Source organism: Vitis vinifera, chromosome 14 (genome assembly GCF_030704535.1).
Source record: "Vitis vinifera cultivar Pinot Noir 40024 chromosome 14, ASM3070453v1".
NCBI lineage: Eukaryota > Viridiplantae > Streptophyta > Magnoliopsida > Vitales > Vitaceae > Vitis > Vitis vinifera.
The window spans coordinates 10,751,960-10,775,990 of record NC_081818.1 but is presented as its reverse complement, the minus strand read 5'-3'; the positions used below and the strand labels follow the sequence as shown (position 1 = coordinate 10,775,990).

Below are 24,031 nucleotides of genomic sequence, written 5' to 3'. Positions count from 1 at the left end.
TTTCTAAATCAGTGAGGTTGTGATGGAAGTTAAGGTTTCAAGAAAGAGAAGAAGAGGTACCAATGATAGCTGATATGGTGAGAGTTTTTTTCTTTTGCAAAGACCTGAAATTTGAGAACACAATGGTTGATTTTCTCATTATAAGTTCTTCTAAAAATGATTTCTTGCCCCATCACCTTCCAAGCTTCCACAAAGCAAGTGTGTGAATAAAAATCCTAGAAGAACTGTGCTATGGCCTCCTAAGGACATCGATGTGACCGTTTTATTAGAATGTTGGCTTCCCATCAATTAGAATGTGTCCCACGAATACTCGAAATAACCTGATGCCAAAGGGTAGAACTTTCCATAGGGACTCTCCAAAGCCACTTCCTTAAGAGAGTAAAATTCTTCAGACAAGTCTTTCCAAAACATAAACCTTTAGATTCCTTTGGCATACACACCATATGCCAACTGATAAGATGATCTTTTTTATCCTCCATAGCCCCTAGCCAAAGAAAATTCCTTTGCAATTTCTTCATCTTTAAAACTACTAATACTAGAATCTTGAAAAAGCATAAATAGTTAGAAATGTGAGAGAAGCACGAGTGAATTAGATATATTCGACCACTTAGTGACAAAAAGGTTTTTTCCATCCATCTAGTTTCCTTGAGATTCTATCAACCATTGGATCCCAAACCCTGCTTGCCTTCGGATTCCCTCTTATTGGAAGACCGAGATAAGATAAAAGCCAGTATGAGACTTTACAATCAAGCATCAAGGCCAACTTGGATACGAGATCTTGTCTAAATTGATCTTAAACCTTGATATTTGTTTAAAAAACAATGAGATTAGCTTGAGGTTTTTTAGATCTACCATGGAGGATCTAGAGAAAAAATTGATGTTATTTTTTTATTTTATTTTATTTTATTTTGATTGGAAACGCCACAAAGATATATTAATATAAAAAAGAAGTACAAGAAGAGGGATGAGAAATCCTCCCACCAAAGACAACTAAATTATAGGAAAATACACATAAAACAAACAAACTCCCACTAAGGACCAATCCCTATGGAGTACACACCGCTATCCAATCCAGTTGAATCACATTAAGGGGAATCCCCTTAAATGCCTTGGAACAGAAAGCCCAAAAGGAAGCAAGGAAAACAATAGAGTCACAAAGGAACTTTGAATTCCTTGCTTTATCCTCGAAAATCCTTGCGTTTCTTTCCCACCACACAACCCGAATTAGAGCTATACTCGCAGCTTGCCACAAAACTATCCCTCTCTTAGAATTACCGAAGCCTTTAAATTTGATGGACACCATGTCATATATGCTCCTTGGGGGAACCCAATCCATCTTAGCTAACTGAAATAACTTGTGCCACAACTCAATCGTCAAGGAACAATGAAGAAAAAGATGATCTGCTAATTCCCCGTGCTTCATGCATAGGATACAAATATCAGGACTAAGGGCTTTGTAGGGTCTTCTCACTTGTAACATATCATTAGTATTCACCTTCTTGTGTGCCACTAACCAGACAAAGGACTTCACTTTGAAAGGAACTTGAGAATTCCACACGAACTTTGAAGGAAAGTTCTGAGGAGATCCAGAAGATTGAGATAATGCTAGAAAAAAGGATTTGACTGAAAAAAGCCCTAAAGAGGATAATGACCATAATCTGGCATCTGGGACTGAAGGAGAGAGATACAAATCATCAAGAGACTGCATAAGGCCTTCTAAGTCCTCAATCTCAGAATCTGATAGGTTACGGCGGAAATTCAAATTCCACGAGAAAGGCCGAGATGGACCGAGAACTGAAGAAATAGAAATGTTTTTATTCATGACTACTCTAAATAGTCTTGGATATTGGGTTCCCAAAGGTTGGTCCCCCCACCACAAATCTTCCCAGAACCGAATTCTTTCCCCGTTTCCTACCACATACCAAGTAATCAAAGAAAACCCCTGAAAGACTTGAGCAATAGCCTTCTAAGGACAGCGATGTGACCATTTGACTAAAGTGTTAGCATCCCAACCATTAGAGTGTGAACCATAAATGCTTAAAATGACCTAATGCCAAAGAGCTGAACCCTCTCTAGGATACCTCCATAACCATTTTCCTAGAAGAGCGAGATTCCTCCAAGAAATATTCCCCAAACCCAAACCCCCTATTGTCTTCGGTTTGCACACAACATCCCACCTCACTAAATGATCCCTTTTGCCTTCCCCAACCCCTGACCATAAAAAATCCCTTTGCAACCTCTCGATTTTTGCAGCCACTGAAGCGGGAATTTTAAATAAGGAAAGGAAGTAATTTGGCAAATGGATAAGACAAGATTGGATAAGAGTGATCTTCCCCCCGAAGGATAAGTGGGCCTTTTGCCACCCATCTAATCTACTTGAGATTCTCTCAATCATTGGATCCCAAAAGCCACACGCCTTAGGGTTCCCGCCCAAAGGGAGACCCAGATAGAGAATAGGCCATCCGGACACCTTACAATCAAGCATCACAGCCAATCTTGAAAGATGAGCTTGATCAAGATTAATGTCATAAATACTACTCTTGTTAAGATTGACCTTGAGCCTAGAAATGTGCCCAAACACTAACAAAAGACTCTTTAGAGTCTACAGCTCTTCCTCCCTTGAGTTAGAAAAGAATATGGTGTCATCAGCAAATTGCAAATGGGACACCCTAGTTCTATTTCTACCCACCCTGAAACCCTCCATCATATTTCTTTCCTCAACTCTCTTAAGCATCCTACTCAGTACATCTGCGACTAAAGTAAACAAAAAAGGGGATAAAGGGTCGCCTTGTCTTAATCCTCTTGATGCCTTAACCCACCCTTTAGCACTACCATTCACCAAGATTGCATAAGATACCGAAGATAAACATCCACTCATCCATTTCCTCCATCTAGGACTGAACCCCTTCTTTTCTAACACATGATCCAAAAAATCCCACTTCACGTGATCGTATGCCTTTTCAAAGTCTATTTTGAATACGACGCCTTCCTTCCCTGACCTTCTTCTCTCGTCCACTATCTCATTCGCTATAAGAACCGCGTCCAATATTTGTCTCCTTTGAACAAAAGCGCCTTGAGAATAGTGGATGGTCTCATGTAGAACCCCTCTTAGACGCCCAGAGAGCACTTTGGCTATTATCTTGTAGAGACTAGTGATCAAACTAATGGGTCTAAAGTCTGATATTCTCTTTGACAAACTCTTTTTGGGTATTAGAACAATGAAAGAGGCATTAGTGTTTTGATTGATAATTCCGCTCCTATGAAATTCAGCGAACACTCTCACCAAATCCTTCTTAATCACATCCCAACACTCTTGGAATACGGCAATAGTAAAGCCATCTGGCCTCGGAGCCTTGTCCCTATCCAACTGAAAAATGGCCTTAGAAATCTCTTCTTCGGTGAAAGGGGAGTCTAACCTTAACGCACTCTCTTCTGAAATAGGGGACCAATCTAATCCTTCAACACCCCAAGACTCTCCTGTAGGATTTGTGTAAAGCTTTTCAAAGTAATGTAAGATATCCTCTGTAATACTCTCGGCATTCTTCAGCACTAAGCCCCTCTCATTCTCCAACTCCTTGATATATTTCCTATTTCGCCTGCCATTAGCCACTTTATGATAAAACTTAGAGTTGCAATCATCTTCCTTGACCCATTTCACTTTGGCTTTTTGTCTCCAATGAATTTCCTCCCTCAATATTAATTCCTCTTGTTCCCCTTTTCTTGAGGCTCTTTGGCTTAACAAATCAGGATTGAGACCCCCTTCCTGCTCAATGACGTCAAAGTTAGCTAAATCATTGAGAATACTTTTTTTCTTTTCTTTAAGCTCTCCAAAAGAAAACTTATTTCACTCCTTCAATTTAGCTTTAACATATTGAAGTCTCCTCATGAACTTATGACCTTCCCATCCGTTTCCTTGAAACCCACTCCACCAATCTCTAAAGTTCTCCTTGAAATTAGTGTGTTGTAACCACATATTCTCAAACCTAAAAGGTGTTGGCCCCCACATAAACGGGTTGGTATCCATAACAATTGGCCAGTGATCTGATGTCCTTCTGATTAAGGCTTCTTGAAGGCCTTGGGGGAAGAGCAGCCCCCACTCATTTGAGTAGAGAAAACGGTCCAATCTCTTACACACGGGAGACTCTTGCATATTTGACCAAGTGAATGAAGCATTCCGAAGAGGTGGGTCAAACAATTCACATTCTCTAATAAAACTATCAAAGTCCCTCATGCTTGGAGTTAGGCTAGAACCCCCCATTTTTTCTGAGCTTCTCCTTATGACGTTAAAATCACCGCCCACACACCATAGCGGATAAGTTAATCCATAAATGTCAAAAAGTTCCACCCAAAAATCCTTCCTAAGTGAGGGATTGTTTGGACCATAAACAACAGAAATCCAAAGAGGTCCACAACCGTCCAAAGAGAACTTGATTGAGACCGAGAAAGATCCTATTACCACCTCCTCTCTATGCAGATTTTTTGAATCCCAGATGATCAAAATCCCACCTAATTGTCACGGACTTAGTCGTTCACTAAGCTCGTGCGGCACTTAGGCAAGTCAAGACGCTTGATCTTGCTAAGTCAGCCTTGATCCCCAATGCTTAGCTTGCTCGGCTAAGACACTCGCGACTCGAAAGCTTAAGAGATTAGTAGGCAACTCCTTAAAGAATGGAAGCTTTATTATCTCAAGAAAGCCTTTACAAGTGCTTGGATGCTCACTTGCTTGGTGCCTTGGCCAAATGAGGCCCTCACCTATTTATAGGCACCAATGGAACTCTCTAGAACCTTGGAGGGTTCCTTACAATTCATGAATATTCTAGAATGTCCTACACTATTCTAGAATATTCAAGAGACTTCTAGAATGTCCTACACTATTCTAGAATATTCAAGAGACTTCTAGATTTCTCTAGAAAGCTTTGGACCCTTCTCATGCCTTCTACCATAGTGTAGAGATGTGTGGACATCTCTAGGCATTTCTAGAACCTTCCACACTCTTCCCACCAATGGCTTAGTGTAGATGGCTCTAGGAGTCTCCAGAAGCTTCTCTCCTCCTATATAAGCCCTTGGGGAGGGTCATTTGAAGCATCCTGTGACATAATGCCCCAGACGCCGAAAGAGCAACCCAATCCTTATTTCTGACCGTCCAGACACTACCCACAAACCTTCTATCACAATTCTCCTTTTTTGTTTCCTGAATCATCACAACATCCGGATTCTCTGACCTAAGAAAATCTTTAACTATCCTACGTTTATTCCTTGAACCCAAACCCCTAACGTTCCAGCTAATAATTTTCATGGGAAAACACAAAGACCCTAACCTTCCGAGCCAAAACCAACATGTCTCAATAACCTGTGGGCCCTCTGTTCTTCCTCCTAGAATATACCTTAATGTCAAGAGAGCATAATACCTCTCGCACTTTGGCCATTTTCCCGGGGGACAGACCATCAATAAGGAAATCACCCGAATCCTCCTTATGCGACCTGACAATAGATTCCTTAGGGGTACAACTCTCGGTCATCTGGTTAGATAAAACACACTGGTTCTCCTCCTCAACACGGCCAGGTATGTCACCATGTTTTAAATAGTCAACACCACCTTTTTCATAAAATTTTTTTGAGATGCCTTGATTTTCCGTAGGAGACTGAGGAAGAGGGACTGAATTGGGAAGAAGTGGACCAGAGGGATTCGTCAAAGGAGAATCCGGACTACAGGAAGGAAAAGAAGGTGACTCGGGTGGCTGAGAAGGAGAGGGCTGACATACCTCTAAGTTTTTGGCTCCTGGAATTTCACAAAACCCCTCAAAGATGAGTCCTTTACCTCTGATTATTGAATTAGAAGGTGAAACCATGTCTGAATAGCCACGAGGATCAAACCCCACTCGTCCCGTTAGCCCTCCTTTGACTTCAACGCGGCTCGCCGAGGTGTCCTCCTTCGAAAGATTACCAAACAGAGGACATCTGGAGAGAGGATTCACTCTGATTCCTCGCTCCATCTGAAAGCCCATCCCAAACTCCTCTTCCATGTTGCGGTCTTCACTTGACAACGACGAACCCCGTGTGAAAATAGGCTCACTGCTACACCGATGTCCCTGTCGTCGATCGGCGCTTGGAGGGAAGAGGGTAGACCACGTCTTCTTTGAAATTGCTGTCTCTTCCTCCTGCATAGCATCTCTCGTGTGAACCGCGGGGGCTTTCCCCTTCCTCGCTTCGATTTCTTCCCTTCGCGACCAGACTTCCATACTAGAGGGCTTCGTTCCTCCTAAGTTTTGACCCAACCCCGACGGGCCTTTAAACTTACAGCCCACGGTGTTGTCTGACCATGGCCTAGGGTTGGGAAGGGACTGGGCCTTTAGCTCAACGGCCCAACCTTCTTCTCCAAAGAAAACCTCGGCGCCGACCCTTGCACCGTCTGGACAGAGCATCGCAATCACCTTTGTAGAAGAAGCAGCTCGCTGGGGAGAAAGGGACGAAGCCGATGCAGACTGGTGGGCTTGAGGAGCTTCTGGGCCATCTTGAAGCCCACGATGCCTCATCCCACTTTGGGCACTAACCTTGTGGGCTTTAAAAGAGGACTCCCTAATAAAATTTGAGCTGGGCCCGATCTGCTCCATCCCCCTCCTATCTCCCCTTTATCCGCCAAACACGTCCTTGATTGCCGATAACGTGCCCGGGGAAGACGCCTCTTTCTGTAGCACTCAATGTCCCTAACACTACCTTGTAGCCCTTCTGCAGCTTTTGACGACTGAGAGACGCAACCTCCCACTCTCACCCACTTGTTCCTGCTACGGTTTATCTCAGACGTGACAGCGTCGGCATCTTCATCTTCTCCGGTGACTGAAACTGCTATTGTATAGGACCATTCCCCATCTTCCACCTCAAGCAACGCTGGTAAGACGATGTTTGGAAGCATCTCCACCCACAGCTTCACCCTCGTCAAGTCCACCAGCTTCAAAGTTTCCTTTGCCACCTTCGTTACCCTCCCCCATTTCTTCAAAATGAAATTCAACTGAACTTCATCCCACAAATGGAAAGGGAGACCTTTCAATACTAGCTAGCCCCTCCTGAACTTTCCTTGAACCACCATATTTTCCTTAGGCGATCATTTCCTTAGCAGAATCGTCCTTCCTTTCACTGAAAGTCTTCCCTGATCATGAACCCTTTCCGCTCTCCTTGTTGAACTCACAAAGAAGCATCCTTTGAAAGCGGAAATGGTTTATGGACACCATTCCTTTCATCCCCATCATCCTCGCAATGGCTCTTCCTTCGTGAGTCCAGTCTTAGACTTTTTCTTGGCTTTCACATATTACAGCTTTGACCCATTTTCCAGCTGACAACGTACCTCCAGTCCTCAAACTAGCCTCTGCCACCACTTCTGCATATGACCGTCCTCCTCTGAAAGTGTCCCCATTCATCCGGATATCACCATTCTTCTCCTTCGAAGCTCCTCCGTCTCGTTTAGAATACTCTTGCACTGATAGGATCGCCTTCCTAAGATCTTCCCATCCTTTCCCTTTGACGCCCTCGGGGACGACAAGAAATAAAGGTTTCCTTTTTGTAACAAATTGTGTAATTTTCATGAACCTCCCTCTGTTATTGAAGCATATCTCCATCAAGAGGGTCTTAGTCTTGCCCCTGATCTTTCGAACAAAACCCCTGGAAGCCTCCACCTCCACAGCTTTCTTCAAATGCTCCATCAACCAATCCAGCTCCTCCATGTCAAATCCTATTGAAACTACGAAACCTCGGCTCCTCTCTGTTATCGATACGCAAGTTCCGCCAGTCAAACCTTCAAACTTTACCTGAAAAGACTTTTTCTCCACAATAATCCTTTCAACTTTGCACTTCATCTTGGTCAGTAGTCCAATGTTATTATTGATTTTGGGGAAGGCTATTCTTCAGCTGCATGACTTAGGAAGTCAATAGGATCACTTGAGAGTGATTCCAGCTAAAAGGAACCCAAGGGTGGAATTTTCCAAAAAAAATTGATGTTATTTTCAAATTGTAAAAGAGACACTCTAGTCCTATTCTTGTCCACTGAAGCCTTTGATGAGCCACTCTCCTATCTGAGCATCATCTTGCTTAAGACGTTAGCTGCAATAGTGAAAAGGAATAGGAAAAGAAGATCTTCTTGTTTTAACCTCTAGTTGCCTCACCCTATCCTTTGGCATTTCCGTTTACTAGTATCGGAAAACATGTTGAAGATAAGTAAACCCCCCCCTCCTCTTTTGAGACCTCCATTTTGTGTTAAACCCCTTTTTCTCTAGTGCTAGATCTTAAAATTTTCAATCCACATGATCATAGGCCTTTTCAAAATCAATTTTGAAGATTACCCCTTCTTCCTTTGAATGCCTTTTCTCATCCACCATTTCATTGGCAATTAGAACAACATCCAAAATCTATCTCCCTTTAACAAAAGCTCCCTAGGAGATGTAGATGGTTTCATAGGAAGCTCTTTAGATAAGCCATTATAAGACCTTAGCTATGATCTTATACAGATTGGTAATTAGGTTTGATAGGTCTGAAATTTGTTTAACTGTTTTTTGGCACAATAGCGATGAAGGTGATATTGGTACTTTTTTTTATCAGAAACAGATAAATGTATTAAATAAGAATAAAAAACATGAAAATGATGAGAAATCCTCCTCATGAAATACAGACCTAATCAAATAGAGCTAAGTAAACCTCCTTTATACAAGGGGATATACAAAACGTACAAAATTTATAGAGGTATGACAACTCCTAGTCCTGTAGGCCCTTTCCTAAGGGGTGCAAATCGATAACCAACTAAGTTGAATTACACTCAAAGGATAGGGTTTAAAAATGTCTGTACAATAAGCCCAAAAAGAAACAAAGAAATGAAGCGCATCCCACATCATCTCTGGCGTCTTCCAAGTGTCCTTAAAGATCCTAGTGTTCCTCTCTCTCTACACAATCCATAACAAAGAGAGGCACGTGATTCTCCAAAGAGTCTTGCCTCTAATAGAATTTCCAAAACACTTGAAAGAGATCACCATCATATCACGAATATTGTCTGGTTGAACCCACGCCATCCCCTCCTATGAGAAGATCCTAATTGGACAATGTAAGAAGAGATGATCAACTGTCTCATTACTCCTCCTACAAAGAATGCGCCTATTAGGGCTATGGGTTTTAAAAGGTCTTCTCAGCTGTAACATGTCATTGATATTTATCTTCTTATATGCCACTAACCAGGCGAAAGCCATGACCTTAGAGGGGGCTCTTGATTTCCACAAAAAATGAGCAGGGTAGAAAGGAATATAATCTGAAAGATTGGATAAGACTAAAAGAAAATATTTGATTGAGAAACCTCCTAAAGATGACGGAATCCAAGCTTTCGATCTAGGATAGGAGTCAAATGAACATGGGAAAGTAAAGACATTAGTCTTTCAAGATCCTTAATCTCCACATTCGTTGGATTGCGGCGAAAGATAACATCCTAAGATGAAGAAAAATTATTACCCAATATGGCTGAGATGACAAGATTTTTTGTTGTACTTTGAACAGTCTTGGAAATTGTAAACAAAATGGATGATCCCCCCACCATAGATGTTCCCAAAAACGAATTTTGGTCCCATCACCCACTACAAAGTGGGTGTGTATAGGAAAAACCTGAAAAATATGTGTAATGACCTTCCAAGGGCATCGATGTGACCATCTGACTATATTGTTGGCATCCCATCCATTGGGATGTGTCCCATAGATACTCAATATAACCTGATGCCAGAGGGCAAAACTTTCTAGAGGGTACTTCCAAAGCCACTTCCGTAAAAAAGCTTGGTTTCTCAGAGTAATTTTCCCGCACCCTAAACCACCAAACTCCTTAGGTCTATACACTATGTCCCAACTGGCTAGGTGGTCCCTTTTTCCTTCCCCAGACCTCGACCATAGAAAATCTCTTTGTAATTTCTCAATCCTTAGAGCTATTGAAATTGGAATCTTGAAAAGAGAAAGAAAGTAGCTCGGGATATGCGTCAAACTGGACTGAATTAGGGTGATTCTACCTCCTAAGGACAAGAAAGCTTTTTTCCAACCATCCAACTTGCTAGAGACTCTATCCAACACTGGTTCCCAAAAGGAAAACGAATTTGGGTTCCTTCCTAAAGGAAGACCCAAATATGTTAAGGGCCACTTAGAAACAACATAATCAAGCAAGGAAGCTGGCCTGGTAGTTTGATCATTACTAATGTTGATCCCAGAAAGAGTGCTTTTGCTTAGATTGGTCCTTAGCCTTGACAAATGCCTAAACACCAACAAAATTTGCTTAAGAAATTGCTACTCTACCAAGGATGCTCTAGAAAAAAGGTGATATTGGTACTTTGATTTATTATCCCATCATTTTGGAACTTTAAGAGCACCATCATAAGATCCCCTTTAATCACATCCCTACACTCTTGAAAGAGTGCAATGGTGAAACAATTAAGCTTGGGGGCCTTTTGTTTACCTAATTGAAAACGACAAAATGTACCTCCTCTTCTGAAAATGGCCAGTCCAACTATACAACACTCTCTCTTGATATGGGAGACCAATGTGGCCTTTCTTTCCTCTAAGAATTTCTTGAGGGCTTGGAGTATAGTATTCCGAAAAAATGCACTATCTCCTTTGACACTAGGGATTTTATAAACTTCCTATTTTGCCTACCATTGGCCACCTAATGGAAATACTTGGAATTGCAGTCTCCCTCTTTTATCCATTATAAGACCTTAGCTATGATACACCATTACTCTTCTAGTTTCTCCTTTCTTAAGGCCATCATTGTTGAAAGTTTAGGAGTTAGATTCCTTTTCTGCTCATTGATATCAATCCAAACAATGTTTGAACAAATGTCTTTTTTTTTTCTTTCTTTTTTTCTTTTTTCTGTTTAGATTTGACAAAATCTAGCTTCTTCATGAATTTATAACCTTCCCAAACTTCAACTTGACTCTCATGCCACCAACAACAAAATCCTTCCTTGCTTGAATTCTGGGTGAAGCAACCACATGTTTTCAAACTTGAAAGGAGCTGGACTCCAGTTAAATGGAATGGTATCTAGGATGATTGGGCAATGATCAAAGGTTTGTTTAGGAAACACTTCTTGGAGGTTATAAGGGAAACTTTGCTCTCATTCATTTGAGTATATGAATTTATCCAACCTCTTGCAAATAGGAACATCTCGCATGTTTGATCAAGTGAAAGACGTGTTTTTAAGAGGAGGATTGATTAATTCACTTTCACTTACGAATTCATCAAAAAATCTCATGACATCGAAATCCCTCCCTCCCCCTCCCCTTCCCCCCCTCCCCAATTTGAAAAGGGTAGACCAAAAAGATCTTGAAGATTCACCCAAAAATCTTTCCTCAAGTTGGATTTATTGGGGCCGTAAATTGAGGTGAGCCAAAAAGTTTCCTCTTCATCCGCAATCAGCTTAATTATTACCGAAAAAGACCTTAGTACCATATTTGAACAACTAAACTTGTTTGATTTCCATATTATCACAACCCCTCCCAATGTCCCACAAGCTGAAAGAACAAACCACTCTTGATTTGTAACTTTCCACACGCTACCCATGAACCTCTTATCACTTGTCTGTTTTCTTGAAGCATCATAATGTCTAAGTTTTAATGACAAAAAAAATCCCCTTCTTTTCTTTCTAGAACCCAACCCTTTAATATTCTGACTAATGATCTTTATGTGAACGCTTAAATGCCTGACAACTACAGGATCAAAACCTAAGAATCACCAAAAAAAATCCAAGAAAAGGTCTATACTTCCTCCTAAAGTATAGCTTATCCATAGTTTGTGCACTGCTATTGTCCACTAGGATGACATTCTTATAGTACTTGACTAACTTGATGTTCATAGTTGCCAAAATCGATTGTATATTGACCATTTTACAAGGCGTGAGACACTTTATGTGAAATCCTTCCAACGAAGAGGTTGGTTCTTGAGGTTGACCTTCGATCATGGAATGGGCCTCACTAGGGTCACTAGGTGGTGACCTGTGGAAAAAAATGCCCTTTAGCTCTTGGTTAGTGATATCTCTAAGGGACTCCACATGTTAAAAAATGGGACTGCCAACATTAGACATAGGTGTTGAGACAAATTTATTCATTGAGGTTACGGTTAGGGAAACTAAATTGGATCCAAATGGTTTCATCAAAGTAAACAGAGACTGGTCATATGTTTTGATGGTGTTTCTTTAACCTTCTACTTATTGGACAAATAATTTTTCTAAATGCTTAAGCTATTAGGATTTGGACCCATAATATGTATCATGCTCTTTAACACTCTCCCTCCATAACTGCATGTGTAGAGATAAACAAACTTATAGACAAATAAATCACAACAATCTCCTTTGAGCTTGCATGCATGTGGAGAGACAAACAAGACCACGAGCAAACGGATCAAGACAAGCTCCTTTGTGTTCTGTGCGTGGGTTTACTAAATTGAGGAAATAAATATGTGATGATGAGGTTTGAACTTATGACCTCCTAGTAAATGAGGTCTAATACAAAATAAATATGTGATGTGGTTTGAACTCATGACCTCCTACTAAACAAGGACTAATACCATGTCGAGCAACCAATTTTCTTAAAAGCTTAATGTCACGGACTTAGTCTTTTCCTAAGCTCATGCGGCACTTAGACAAGTCAAGATCCTTGATTTTGCTAAGTCAATCTTAATCCTGATGCTTGACTTGCTAGGCTAAGATACACATGACTTGGAAGCTAGTAGGCACACGTAGGCAACACTTGAAGAATAGGAAGCTTTATTGCTCTCAAAGGATGCTTTATAAGTGCTTGGAAGCTCACTTGCTTGGTTAGGAAGTGATTTGGGTGGTGCCTTAGCCAAATGAGGCCCTCACTTATTTATAAGCACCAATGGAACTCTTTGGAACCCACAAAGGTTCCCCACTATCCTAGAATTCTCTAGAAGAATCTATACAAAATCTATGTACAAATATTTACAAGGCATGTCTGGAAGTCTCTAGAACATCCCATAGGTTTCCCTTGTCTTCCACCCTTGATGTAGAGAAGTGTGGGTGTCTCTAGCCTTTTCTAGAACCTTCCACACTCTTCCCACCAATGGCTAAGTGTAGGTGGTTTTAGGAGTCTCCAAAAGCTTCCTGTCCTCTATATAAGTCCATGGGGAGGGTTATTTGAACAGGTCGTGACATTAAGCTATTAGAAAAATTAGTTGTCCAACAACTGTATATGTTGAGCCACTTAATGGAAGACGTGTGAAGGGGTTTTTCAGAGTTCTGCCATAGTGGGTTGCTAACAAAAACACAGATGCTGCATTTATAACACTTGTTCTGTAGAAACCCCCACCAACTAAATTTCAAATTCCAGGCCCATATGTTTAGTGACAACTCTCTACAAAACCATCACCAATGTTCCAGTCAAACATTTTTTAAGTGGCAATATAGTCAATTTTTTCACTTTCATAGGCAGGCTTTATGAGAGTAGATAGATTCTGAATGTGGTAGAAGTTGCTAATAAGTTGGTCGATGAGAAACTATAATCAAGAGGGGAAAGGAATGGTGTTCAAGGTCAATCTTGAAAAGACATATGATCTTGTGGATTAGGATTTCTAGGACCCTGTTTTCCATAGAAGAGTTTTCTGTTCTAGGTGGAGATCATGGATTAGGAATTGTGCATCATTGGTTAGTTTTTCTGTGCAAATTGTTATGTAGAAGGTCAGTTAAAAAAGTCTACTGTCTGAGACAAGCTGACCCACTTGCTCCTTTCATTTTTATAGTTGCAGTTGATGTTGTAATTGAAATGACAGCCCAAAGGACAATGGTATTTTGGAAGGTTTTTGGATGGGTAGAAGTTGTATCATAATGTCACATGTACAGTTTGTGGATGATAGTGTTTTCTTCTTCAGAGTTAAAGCAGAGGGTATGTGCAACAGTAAGCTTATTCTTTTAGTTTTTGATATGAATTTCAAGGCCTAATATAAACCTGAATAAAAGCACCCTTTAGTGTACTAATGTCAATTACAACCATCTCTTTGGATTAGCTTCACTCTTTAGTTGTAGGAGTCAATTGACCTTTCATGTACTTGTGCCTTTAAGTGTGAAGTTTAGAACACCAAGCTTTTAGGATCTTGTTTTTGAAAGGATCTTTTATAGTTTGGATGGGTGGAAGAAAGTCTATCTTTAGGAGGTAGAAACTCGTACAATCTTGTTTGGCTCATAACCACATGTATTTCTTGTTTCTCTCCAAGATTCTAGTTAAGTTTACTTTTAGTGTCAGTAAAATTCTGTTGAACTTTTTGTGGTTAAGAATCAGGGAAGGCAAGAAAAATCATCTTATAATTTGGAATTGGGTTTGTAGATTGAAGAATTAAGTGGGCTTGAGCATTGAGAAGATTTCTTTGAGGAGTAGGACTCTTTTAGACATGTGGCTTTGTAGGTTTCATACAGATTTACACTTTATGATAAGAGGATGTTTAGGACAATTATGGTTTATACTCTAATAAATGGAATGCCAATATTGTGGTTAGATGGTCACACCGTTGCCTATAGAGAGACATTGCCCAGGTTCTCCCTGATTTTTCTTGATACATCTGGTTTTTAGTTGTAGATGGTTGAGATTCATTTTTAGGAAGATTTATGGTGGGAATATCAACCTTCTTGAGCTTAATTTTCTATTCTCTAATTGATCTTGAGGCGTAGAGATTCCCTTATTTCCTCAATCCTTGACCATTCCTCTTCCCTTTTGTTTCAGAATTTCAATTTTGCCATAATATATCTGTCAGGAAATTGACAATCCGTCATTACTTAAGCCCTTTTTTCCTTCATGTTTATTGATCACCCTCTTTTCCTAATAAGAGGATAGTCCTGGACCCCTTTAGGATTGCTTTCCTCATGGTTTTTTTCTAAATCTGTTGACCCTTATAACTTGCTTGCAATCAATTTGATTGGAAGTCCACCTAAAGTCATATCTGTTATGGTTTTAGGCAATAATATAGTCAATATCAAAGAGATATGGTACAGTTATTGAGGTCTTTGAAGATCTTTGGTCCTGATTTGTTTGGGCTGCTGGAAAACTTTTAACCATCTTTTCTTACATTGTTAACTTGCACTTCAATTGTGGTACAACTTATTTAGGCTTTCTGGGACTTCTTGGTTTTCCTCCATGAGTGTTACTGCCATGATGGTCATGTTCATTCTTTGGAGGACATACCAAGGGCAAGGTTCCTCAGTGGTTGATCATAGTCACTATCCTTGGGTTAATGTAGCTTGAGAGAAGTGCCTGCATTTTCAAGGACAAGTTGAGGCCTGAGGAGGCATTGTGAGAAGACACGGTGTACTGTCCTATCTTTGGATATCAGTGACTGCTACCTTTTTTGGTCCTTCATTGGATGTTGTCTTGTTGACTTGGAGCTGAGCTTGTTCCACTGGCTAAGATAATGGAAGTGCAGACAAGGTGGAACCCTCCTCCAATGGGTGCACTTGTGCTTAAGTTTTATGGGTGTTCTTTAGGAAACTTGGGTTGGTGAGTGATTGGTTGTATTCTCAGGGATCACAGTGACAGAGAGGGCAGAACATTCCCTGAACCTTCTGGGAGGGCTTATTAGCAGAGGCAAAAACAGTAGCCTGGTTGGAAATCTTGCTTCAAGATCTTTGGGTATTGTTATCTCTTGGTAGAAGGGGATTCAATCACTATTTTAGTACTGGCCTTAGAGGAGAAGGGAGGTTCATGGAAGTTTAATTGTTGGTTGCACGGAATTATAGATATTGCTAGAGGATTGGATGCTATTATTATGGATTCATTATTTAGCTAAACGGATAGAGGTTTGGCTAGCCAAGAAAGGTGCATCACAATTAAATGTTCTTCATACGAATTTGATACCACCTTGAGTTGTAGTCCTATAGTCTTTGTTTGGCACCTTGGTTTGTATTGGCAGTCTTTCTTTTATTTGATTTGTTTTTGTAATATCCTTGAAGAATAACTCATCCTTGTACTTTCAAATTCGTATCAATGAATTTTTGGTACTTATCAACAAAACTGCCATTAGTGGTTCATTTGGACATTTTAGACATTGGTTAATTTTCTTTTGATAAAGACTGATGAACATAACTTTTTAAATATTTATGCTCAACTCATGAATGAGTGTATTTTCTTTGCAGTTTTTGTTTATGTTTTGTAATGCAACATGCCAGTTCTCCTGAGGGCTATGTCCAATCAAAGGTTTCTTCTGTTGCTGCTCAATTGATGAAAAGGGGTTGGTAAGTTATGTATAATTTTGGTTTTGATTAAATGCCCTATATGGGGAAAAAAGAAAAAAGAAAAAAGAAAAAAGAAAAAAAAACAGAAGAAACCTCAATTTTGATTAATTTGAGAGAACATGCAGCATATGCATTACAATGCCTTTTTACAATAAACTATGGTATCATTTCCTAAACTTTTAGTGTCTATTCAATTGCTATCCTATGCTTTGTGCAATGCAATTCTTTCTTATTCAATTAAGATTTTCACCTGAGAGACTCTGCAATTTAGGACAATAAAGTGATGATTTAATCTGTCTGAAATGGAACATCTAGTAATATGGACTATAAAATAACCTGTTCACAATGATTCCAATTGACACCCAATGCAAGACTCGCCTATTATCCTGTCAAATTACCCAAAGAAACCACTACTTCCAAGTGGTGGAACAATGTAGAATGAGGTAATTGCAGGGGGTGCAATCCATGTGTGCTGGAAGCATGACTCAAAAAGTACGCCAGCCTAAGAAAAAAAAAGGAAATAAAGCTTGAAATAGCCAAGACATTGTTACTACTTAAATAACTAATGAACTCCAAAGAACTCAAAGCTAAAGCTAAACTCAAAGGGGTGTAGGCTCCATTACCTTCTTTCATTGGCCAATTTCTTGTACTACCCAAAGGGAAGCTATTTAAAAGTTTTTGGCATTGCCCGATTTGCCATATTTTCCACTTATAACCTATCTCCAGAAAGCTACCCTTTTAGATGTGTATCACCAACTTCACTTACACAAAAGCCCTTTATTAAGCAAAAAGAATCTTCTTACACCAAAAACCCCCTCTTCTTTTTTCCGTGCTGACAGATGATCACTTCACTAAACTCCAAAGCCCTGCCTCCTCACAGGAAATCTCTTTGAATCTTCTCAAGCCTCATTCTAACTTTTCTTGGGATGGAAACTTGGGGAGCCTTTTATGTTATGATATGTTTATTTTTATATTTTTTGCATTTCAAAAGAAATAATGAATAACTTTTTAAGGTAAGAAGTATTAACTGGAGGGTATAAAAATTGGGGCATAAAAGCTGCATTATGAGCTGTAATTGGAATTCCTAATTGGCTATATTAGAATGAAAGATTATGTTTTAACTAAAATACCGAAAGCAGGAGATTGGTTTTGAGTTTGGGTTGGGGGAAGGGTGTGTTGATTGGTTTGGGTTTCAAGTGGTGATGATTAGCATAAATAGGGGCTTAGTTTTCTAAACTAATGTCTAGTTGGTGTTTTTTTTTAATGAGGAGTTTTGAACAATCTGAAGCTTTAAAGGGATCTATATGATTCTTCTTCTCTACTAAAACCAACCAATATTTTTTATAGTAGGGTTTTGTATATTGTTAGTTTATAAATTCATCCTTATCAACCCTTTGAGGTCATATTCTAGGATCTCTTGAGAGATAATTTGGCTTAAGCGAAAAAATGGAGCAGTAATTCACATGCTAGGATAGGGCTCCTCCCTTCCTCTACTCTTGATCATAGTAAATTATGTTGGAGTTTCTTAGTTAAATTAACTGACTGGTATCTTAAAGACAGATAGAATCAGGGCTATTCTGCTGTCTTATGGGTTCTTCCTGCCATCCAGTGTTATAAAATTGTTTCTAACAAGGGTCCTAAAATGGTGGAGCTCTAGGTTCCCTCCTAGATGGAACCTTTGATTGAAACAGGAGCCAACTATATTTCTACAACCAACAGAGGAGCAGTGTTCATTGAATGATCTTTGCCTGCGCTGTTCTTGACAAGGTGCATTTATGTAAATTAATTTTCAGGCCTGATTCAAGAACAGCTAGGAGGATGCATCTAAAAGTTAAGAATATTATTGACCCTAGCCTATGAGACAATTGGCATTATCTGCAAACTGAAGTTGAGATACCTAATATAATTTCTCCAAGCCTCAATCTTTGATGAAGCTGATATCTACAGCTTTTAACATCATCCAAGTGAAGTTCTCCACCATGTTTAGCACTTCACTATGTGAAAAGTTCTGCCAAACTGGAACCTCAGATCTGGGCTTAGTTTTTATGCCAAGGAGATCCTAAGTGATACTGTGATTTTCATAACATTTTGCTGTTTGGGTCTGTGTGATAAAGATGTTTCAGATAATATTATTCCATTATGCCATCTATCCCATGTTGCATTTCATATTTCAATTTATCATTGCATAAAATTCCAAGTTAGTTACTTAAGTGAAACTGAAACTTTGTAGTTATCATGCCAAGTATGTTCTATGTGTAGGCTAGACTTTGCAGCTGCTGAGAAGGAGGCATTCATGTATGAGGTATCAATGTTATCACAAATATACTTTCGTATCAATGTTTTAGTCTACACCAGTCCTATTTTGTAGTCATAATCTCTTTTGTTCTATTTCTACCTGTTATTTGATTTTCCTTTTGTTTATTTTAATGCAATAATTAGGTTAGGGCATTAACAGATGTACTTATATAAATGGTCCTAAAGGCCTTCTTTGTTCTTCCTTTCCCCATGTCATGCATATACATATTTTTTGGATCAGCAACAGCAAATTCATTGCATCAAAATGGTTAGTACAAAGAGGATTACAAAATGTTCCAAATACAAAATGTAGCACAGAAATCATGATACAAACTTAAGGTAGTAAAAAATTTCTTACAAGAGAAACGGACTGCTTTGCTCTTTGTTGGCTAAATTTTATACAGCTTGATCAGTCTAGTGTGGAACCCAAGAAAAAGAGTATCCCAATAAAGGTGTCAAACTTAACTGACCAATTTAGATCTAAATATATTCTTAGAGTTTTCGAGTCACGTATCATACCTAGAATTGCTTGGTTGATTCATTCTTGAAAACTTTTATTTTTTATTTTTAATCAAAAACAAAAGATAGATTAATTATGAAAAAAGTATAAGAGAAATGATTAGGGGTCCTCCCCACAAAATATGGGATATTGATCAAAGATTAAACAAGTCCACTATACAAGGAGAATTGTACACAGAGGTATAGACCACTTAAGGATTAACAAAGGTAACATTTACCTAAAATCGGACTCAACTTCTCTTATTGTTATCCGCTCAATTTGATTTATAAACTAAAAGTCAACTAAGTTGAATAACCTTGAGTGGAATGCCTCTAAAGATGGCAACACAAGAGGCCCATAAGGAGGAACAAAAGTGAAGTAAATCCCATAACATCTATTCCATTCTCCACTTTTCCTCAAAGATCCTAGTATTTCTCTCTTGCCACACAATCCAAAGCATAGTGTGACAAGAGATTTTCCAAATGGTCTTGCCTCTAATAGAACACCCTAAATCTGTAAATGAGATGGTCATCATGTCACATATACTCCTGGGTGGAACCCAATTCATCTTGGTTAGACTGAAAAGCTTATGCCAAAGCCCTAATGTCAATGGGCAATGTGAAAGAGATGGTCGATCAATTCTCCATTTCCCATGCAAAAGATGCATCAATAAGGACTAAGGAATTTATAAGGTTTTCTCAATTCTAGAATGACATTAGTGTTTACCTTCTTGTGCGTCACTAACCAAGCAAAGGCCTTGACATGTGATGAGGCTTTTGATTGTCATAATAATTTGGCTAGGAAGAATGGGATTGAATTTGATAAATCAGACAAGGCCAAGAAAAATGATTTTATTGTCAATAAACTTGAAGAAGATAAAGACTAAGCTTTTGTATCTGTGGTAGATGGAGACAAGTGCAAAAGAGTGAGTGCATGAGTCTATCAAGGTTTTCAATTTACAGATTAGTGAGATTATAGTAGAAGGTAAGGTTCTAAGAAAGTGAAGAGGAGTTACTAAGGACAACCGATATTGTGATAACTCTATAAAGACATGAAAATTGTTAACACAATGGTTGATTTCCTCACCAAAAATCTTCCTAAAAATGGATTCTTGCCTCGTCACCCAACACAAAGTGAGTATATGAAGAGAAGTCTTGAAAAACTCGTGCAATGGCCTTCTAAGGACATCTTTATGACCATCTAACTAGAATGTTGGTGTTCCATCCATTAGGATATGTCCCATAAATGCTCGAAATAACTTGATGTCAAAAGGAAAAACTTTCTCTAGGGAACCTCTAGAGCCGCATCCCTTAGAGCACAATTTCTTAAGTTTTCTCAATCACTAAACATTTAAACTCTTTTGGCCTACACACCATGTCCTAACTGATAAGATGATCTTTTTACCCTTCGTTGTCCCTGACCAAAGAAAATCCTTTTGCAATTTCTCAATCTTTAAAGCTATTGATACTGAGATCTTGAAAAGAGATAAGAAATAGCTAGGGATGTGAGACAAGCATGATTGAATTAAAGTTATTTTTTTTTTTATAGGTAAAGATACAATTCATATAAAAAGAGACGCCAAAAAAGCAACTCAAGGTATACAATACCTATATGCCCACCTCCAAAAGGGCTAAAAAGAACCCAGATGACCCAGAAAACAACCTTAAGTAGAGCCCAACCAATCAATAAAATTAACTATAGTTAGAAGGTCGTCAACTATAAACAACTTAACCTCTGACCAAATAGAAAGAGTATTTCAGACTCTGGATTGACAACACATCATCCTCAAAGGCCAATCTATTTCTCGCCTTCCAAACCGTCTAAATAATGTAAAGAGGAGCAGCTCTCCACACCTTCTTTCGCTTTTTTCCCACAAAAGAACCATGCCAACTAAGTAGAGTCTCTCTAACTGAAGAAGGCAACACCCAAGACACCCCAAATAAAGTAAAGAGTAAATCCCATAAAGCCCTTGTTTTTGAACAATGTAGAAGATGGTATATGGTCTCCTCTTTCTCAAGACACATAAAGCATCTATTTTCCAAGGCCCATCCTCTTTTCTGAACAATATCCAGGGTTAAGACTTTGCCCCACATAGCCTCCCATGTAAAGAAACTAATCTTGGGCTGCACACACACATTCCAAATGCAGCTAGAGGGAAACAAGGAAGGACAACCTGCTTCTAGGGCAAAGTAGAGAGACTTGACCGAGAACTTTCCACTCTTTGTTCCAGTCCACGACACCATATCATCCACATCTCCAAGCACTCTCTTCCCATGTAGCCGCTCGAAGAATCTTTCCGTCTCCTCTACCTCCCAATCATTGAAAGCTCTTGAAAAACAGGGGTTCCAACCCCCCCAACCCCCCTCAGCCAAGGGGTCCCAAATATCCGCCACCCACGCTTCCTTATCAACAGACAAAGCAAACAAGGAAGGAAAAGACACACATAAAGGGGAATCCCTGCACCATCTATCCTTCCAAAATCTCACTCTTCGCCCATTACCTACAATAAATAACATCCTGGCGCCCACCAACTCCCAATCCATCCTTATTCCTTTTCACAGCCCCACACCATGCGCCTCTCTCACTTCTTGAGAGCACCTACCCCCTCTATCTTCCCCATACTTCCCTCTAATCACTTGATTCCACAAGGCCTCTCTCTCATTTGCGAAACACCAATTCCATTTAGAAAGAAAAGCCTTATTGAGAATGGAAAGACATTTGACCCCCAAACCCCCTTTCTTCTTACTTAAGCACACCAACTCCCATCTTACTAAATGAGGCTTTCGCTCCAAATTACCACTACCCCAAAGAAAATCCCTTTGAATTTGCTCTAGTCTCCGTCTAATTGAGCTTGGTAAGCGCAATAGTGCTTCGGATTAGAGTCACCTTCCCTCCCTTGGATAAATATTGTCTCTTCCACATGGCTAACCTTCTACGGAAACGCTCTTTCACTCCATCCCACACTGTTACTGACTTAAACAGAGCACCCAAGGGAAGACCCAAATAAGTGGACGGTAGACTACCCACTCTACACCCAAAGTCCAAAGCAAGATCATCAATATTCTCTACTCTCTCTATTGGAATGAATTCACTTTTTTCCAAGTTTATTTTCAACCCCGACACGGCCTCAAACCACATAAGTAACCAACTAAGGTAAGTCAGATGGTCTTGAGAAGCTTTGCAGAACACCAAGGGCCCTTTTCTCTCCTCCAAAGACAAAAGGGCCCTTTTCCCATCTAGTCTCCTTGAGGCGCTATCAACTACTGGATCCTAAAATCTACATGAGAATGAGTTTTAAAAATGTAGACTAGAGTACAACTAATTGAAATGGACATGCAGGTCATTTAACGTCATTTAATGGGATTGAGACAAAATGTTATAAATTTGGTGTAGCTACAACCTTTTTGGACACTAGCTGGTGCTGTTTAGTTGGCAATGAAGGTTGAAGGTCAATAAAGATTGTCCAACAACTACCCGATTAAAGAGCAAGGGGGCATGATCAATTGGGGGATAATAGGTGACATGGAGATGTCAAGTAGAAATCAATAGCAGCAACTGATGATTTCAGAATTCTAGATTGAACACTTACTTCCAAGCTCGCAACCAAGGCCAAGAGTGTGCAATAATGAGAAATAATATTCTTGAAGACAACTTCAACTCATTTAAGCCTACGAGACACAATAATATGTTATAAATGTGGAAAAAAGGGTCACAAATCTTTTGATTGCTGAAAACAAGCCAACAACTTACTAATTAATGAAGATGAAGGGGAGAATAATGATAATGAGAAGATAGTGACAAAAGCTTAGGGTGATGGAGGGATGCTGGAATTCACAGAAGATGAAGTCACATAGGAAGACCATGATCTTCCGAATTTAGTAGTAAGACGTTCCATGTTAAAATTAAAACCTTTAAAATGCGATTGACAGAGAAACACTATTTTTAAAACTAGGTATTCTTCACATGGGAGGCTTTGCAATGTTATTATTGATGGGGAGAGTTGTGAGAATCTTGATTCTAAAAAAGTAGTGACAAAGCTCAACTTGGAAGTGTTGCCACATCGAAAGCCATGTCGAATTAGTTGCTTTAAAAAGGAGGTGAAGTGGAAGTAGTGCATCTCCCGTTCCCTTCTCAATTGGGATAAACTATTCAAATAAGGTTTTATGTGATGTGGTGGAAATGGAAGCTTGCCATTTGTTACTTGGAAGGCCATGACAATTTGACAATAAAATTGTCCACCATGGAGAGAAGAATGTTTATGGTTTCTACAAAAATGGATTTAAGGTAGTATTTGCCTCGAACAGTTTGTTAAGTCTAAAGTAGAACATGAACAATCTTATGTGAATGTTCAATGCTTTTTCAAAGAGTGCGAAGCTAATGGAGTTGCCTTTTTGCTGTTGGCAACAGAAGTCTTTGAAGATCAACAAGATGTTTCTAACAAAGCAAAGACACTATTGGAAAATTTCGTATAAGTATTTCCTATAGAGCTTCCAAGTGGATTGCCTAAAAAAAGAAGCATCCAACACTATATTGATCTAGTACCAAGAGCTAGCCTACCAAACCTGCCATATTACAGAATACCTCCAAAAGAACATGAAGAACTTCAAAGACAAGTACAAAAGTTGCTGCAAAAGGGATATATAAGGAATCAATGAGTCTATGTGCATTTCCAGCACTATTAACTCCAAAGAAAGATGGTTTGGAGAATGTGTGATGTAGGACAACCCTAGGATGGTTGCCTACACTTAAGGGTAGGTGGACTAGGGTTTTATTTTTAGGGTGTAAGGAGAGGAACAATGAATAAATTTTATGGTAGAGAAACTTATAAGATAAGAAATAAAGAGAAAGAAGAAACAATGAAAAAAAGATGGAAAACCTTAGAGTCTCTCTAAGGCTTTCTAGGAGTCTCTCTAAGGCTTTCTAGGAGTCTCACCTAGAAGAAAATCAATGGAGTCTCACCATTGAGGGTTTCAACTTTGCAATGAAAGAAAATATAATAT

At 39.4% G+C, this 24,031-nt stretch overlaps 1 protein-coding gene across 2 annotated transcripts in view; it reads left to right on the top strand.

Annotated features, from left to right (window-relative positions):
- Positions 1–24,031, top strand: part of LOC100253500 (uncharacterized) — a 118,653-nt gene that overhangs the window by 27,755 nt on the left and 66,867 nt on the right. For both annotated transcript variants that reach the window (XM_010661910.3, XM_002266572.5), the window contains exons 4-5: positions 16,139–16,237; positions 18,497–18,539. In XM_010661910.3, coding sequence (XP_010660212.1) covers positions 16,139–16,237; positions 18,497–18,539 — 142 coding nt within the window. The remainder of the gene's footprint in view (positions 1–16,138; positions 16,238–18,496; positions 18,540–24,031) is intronic.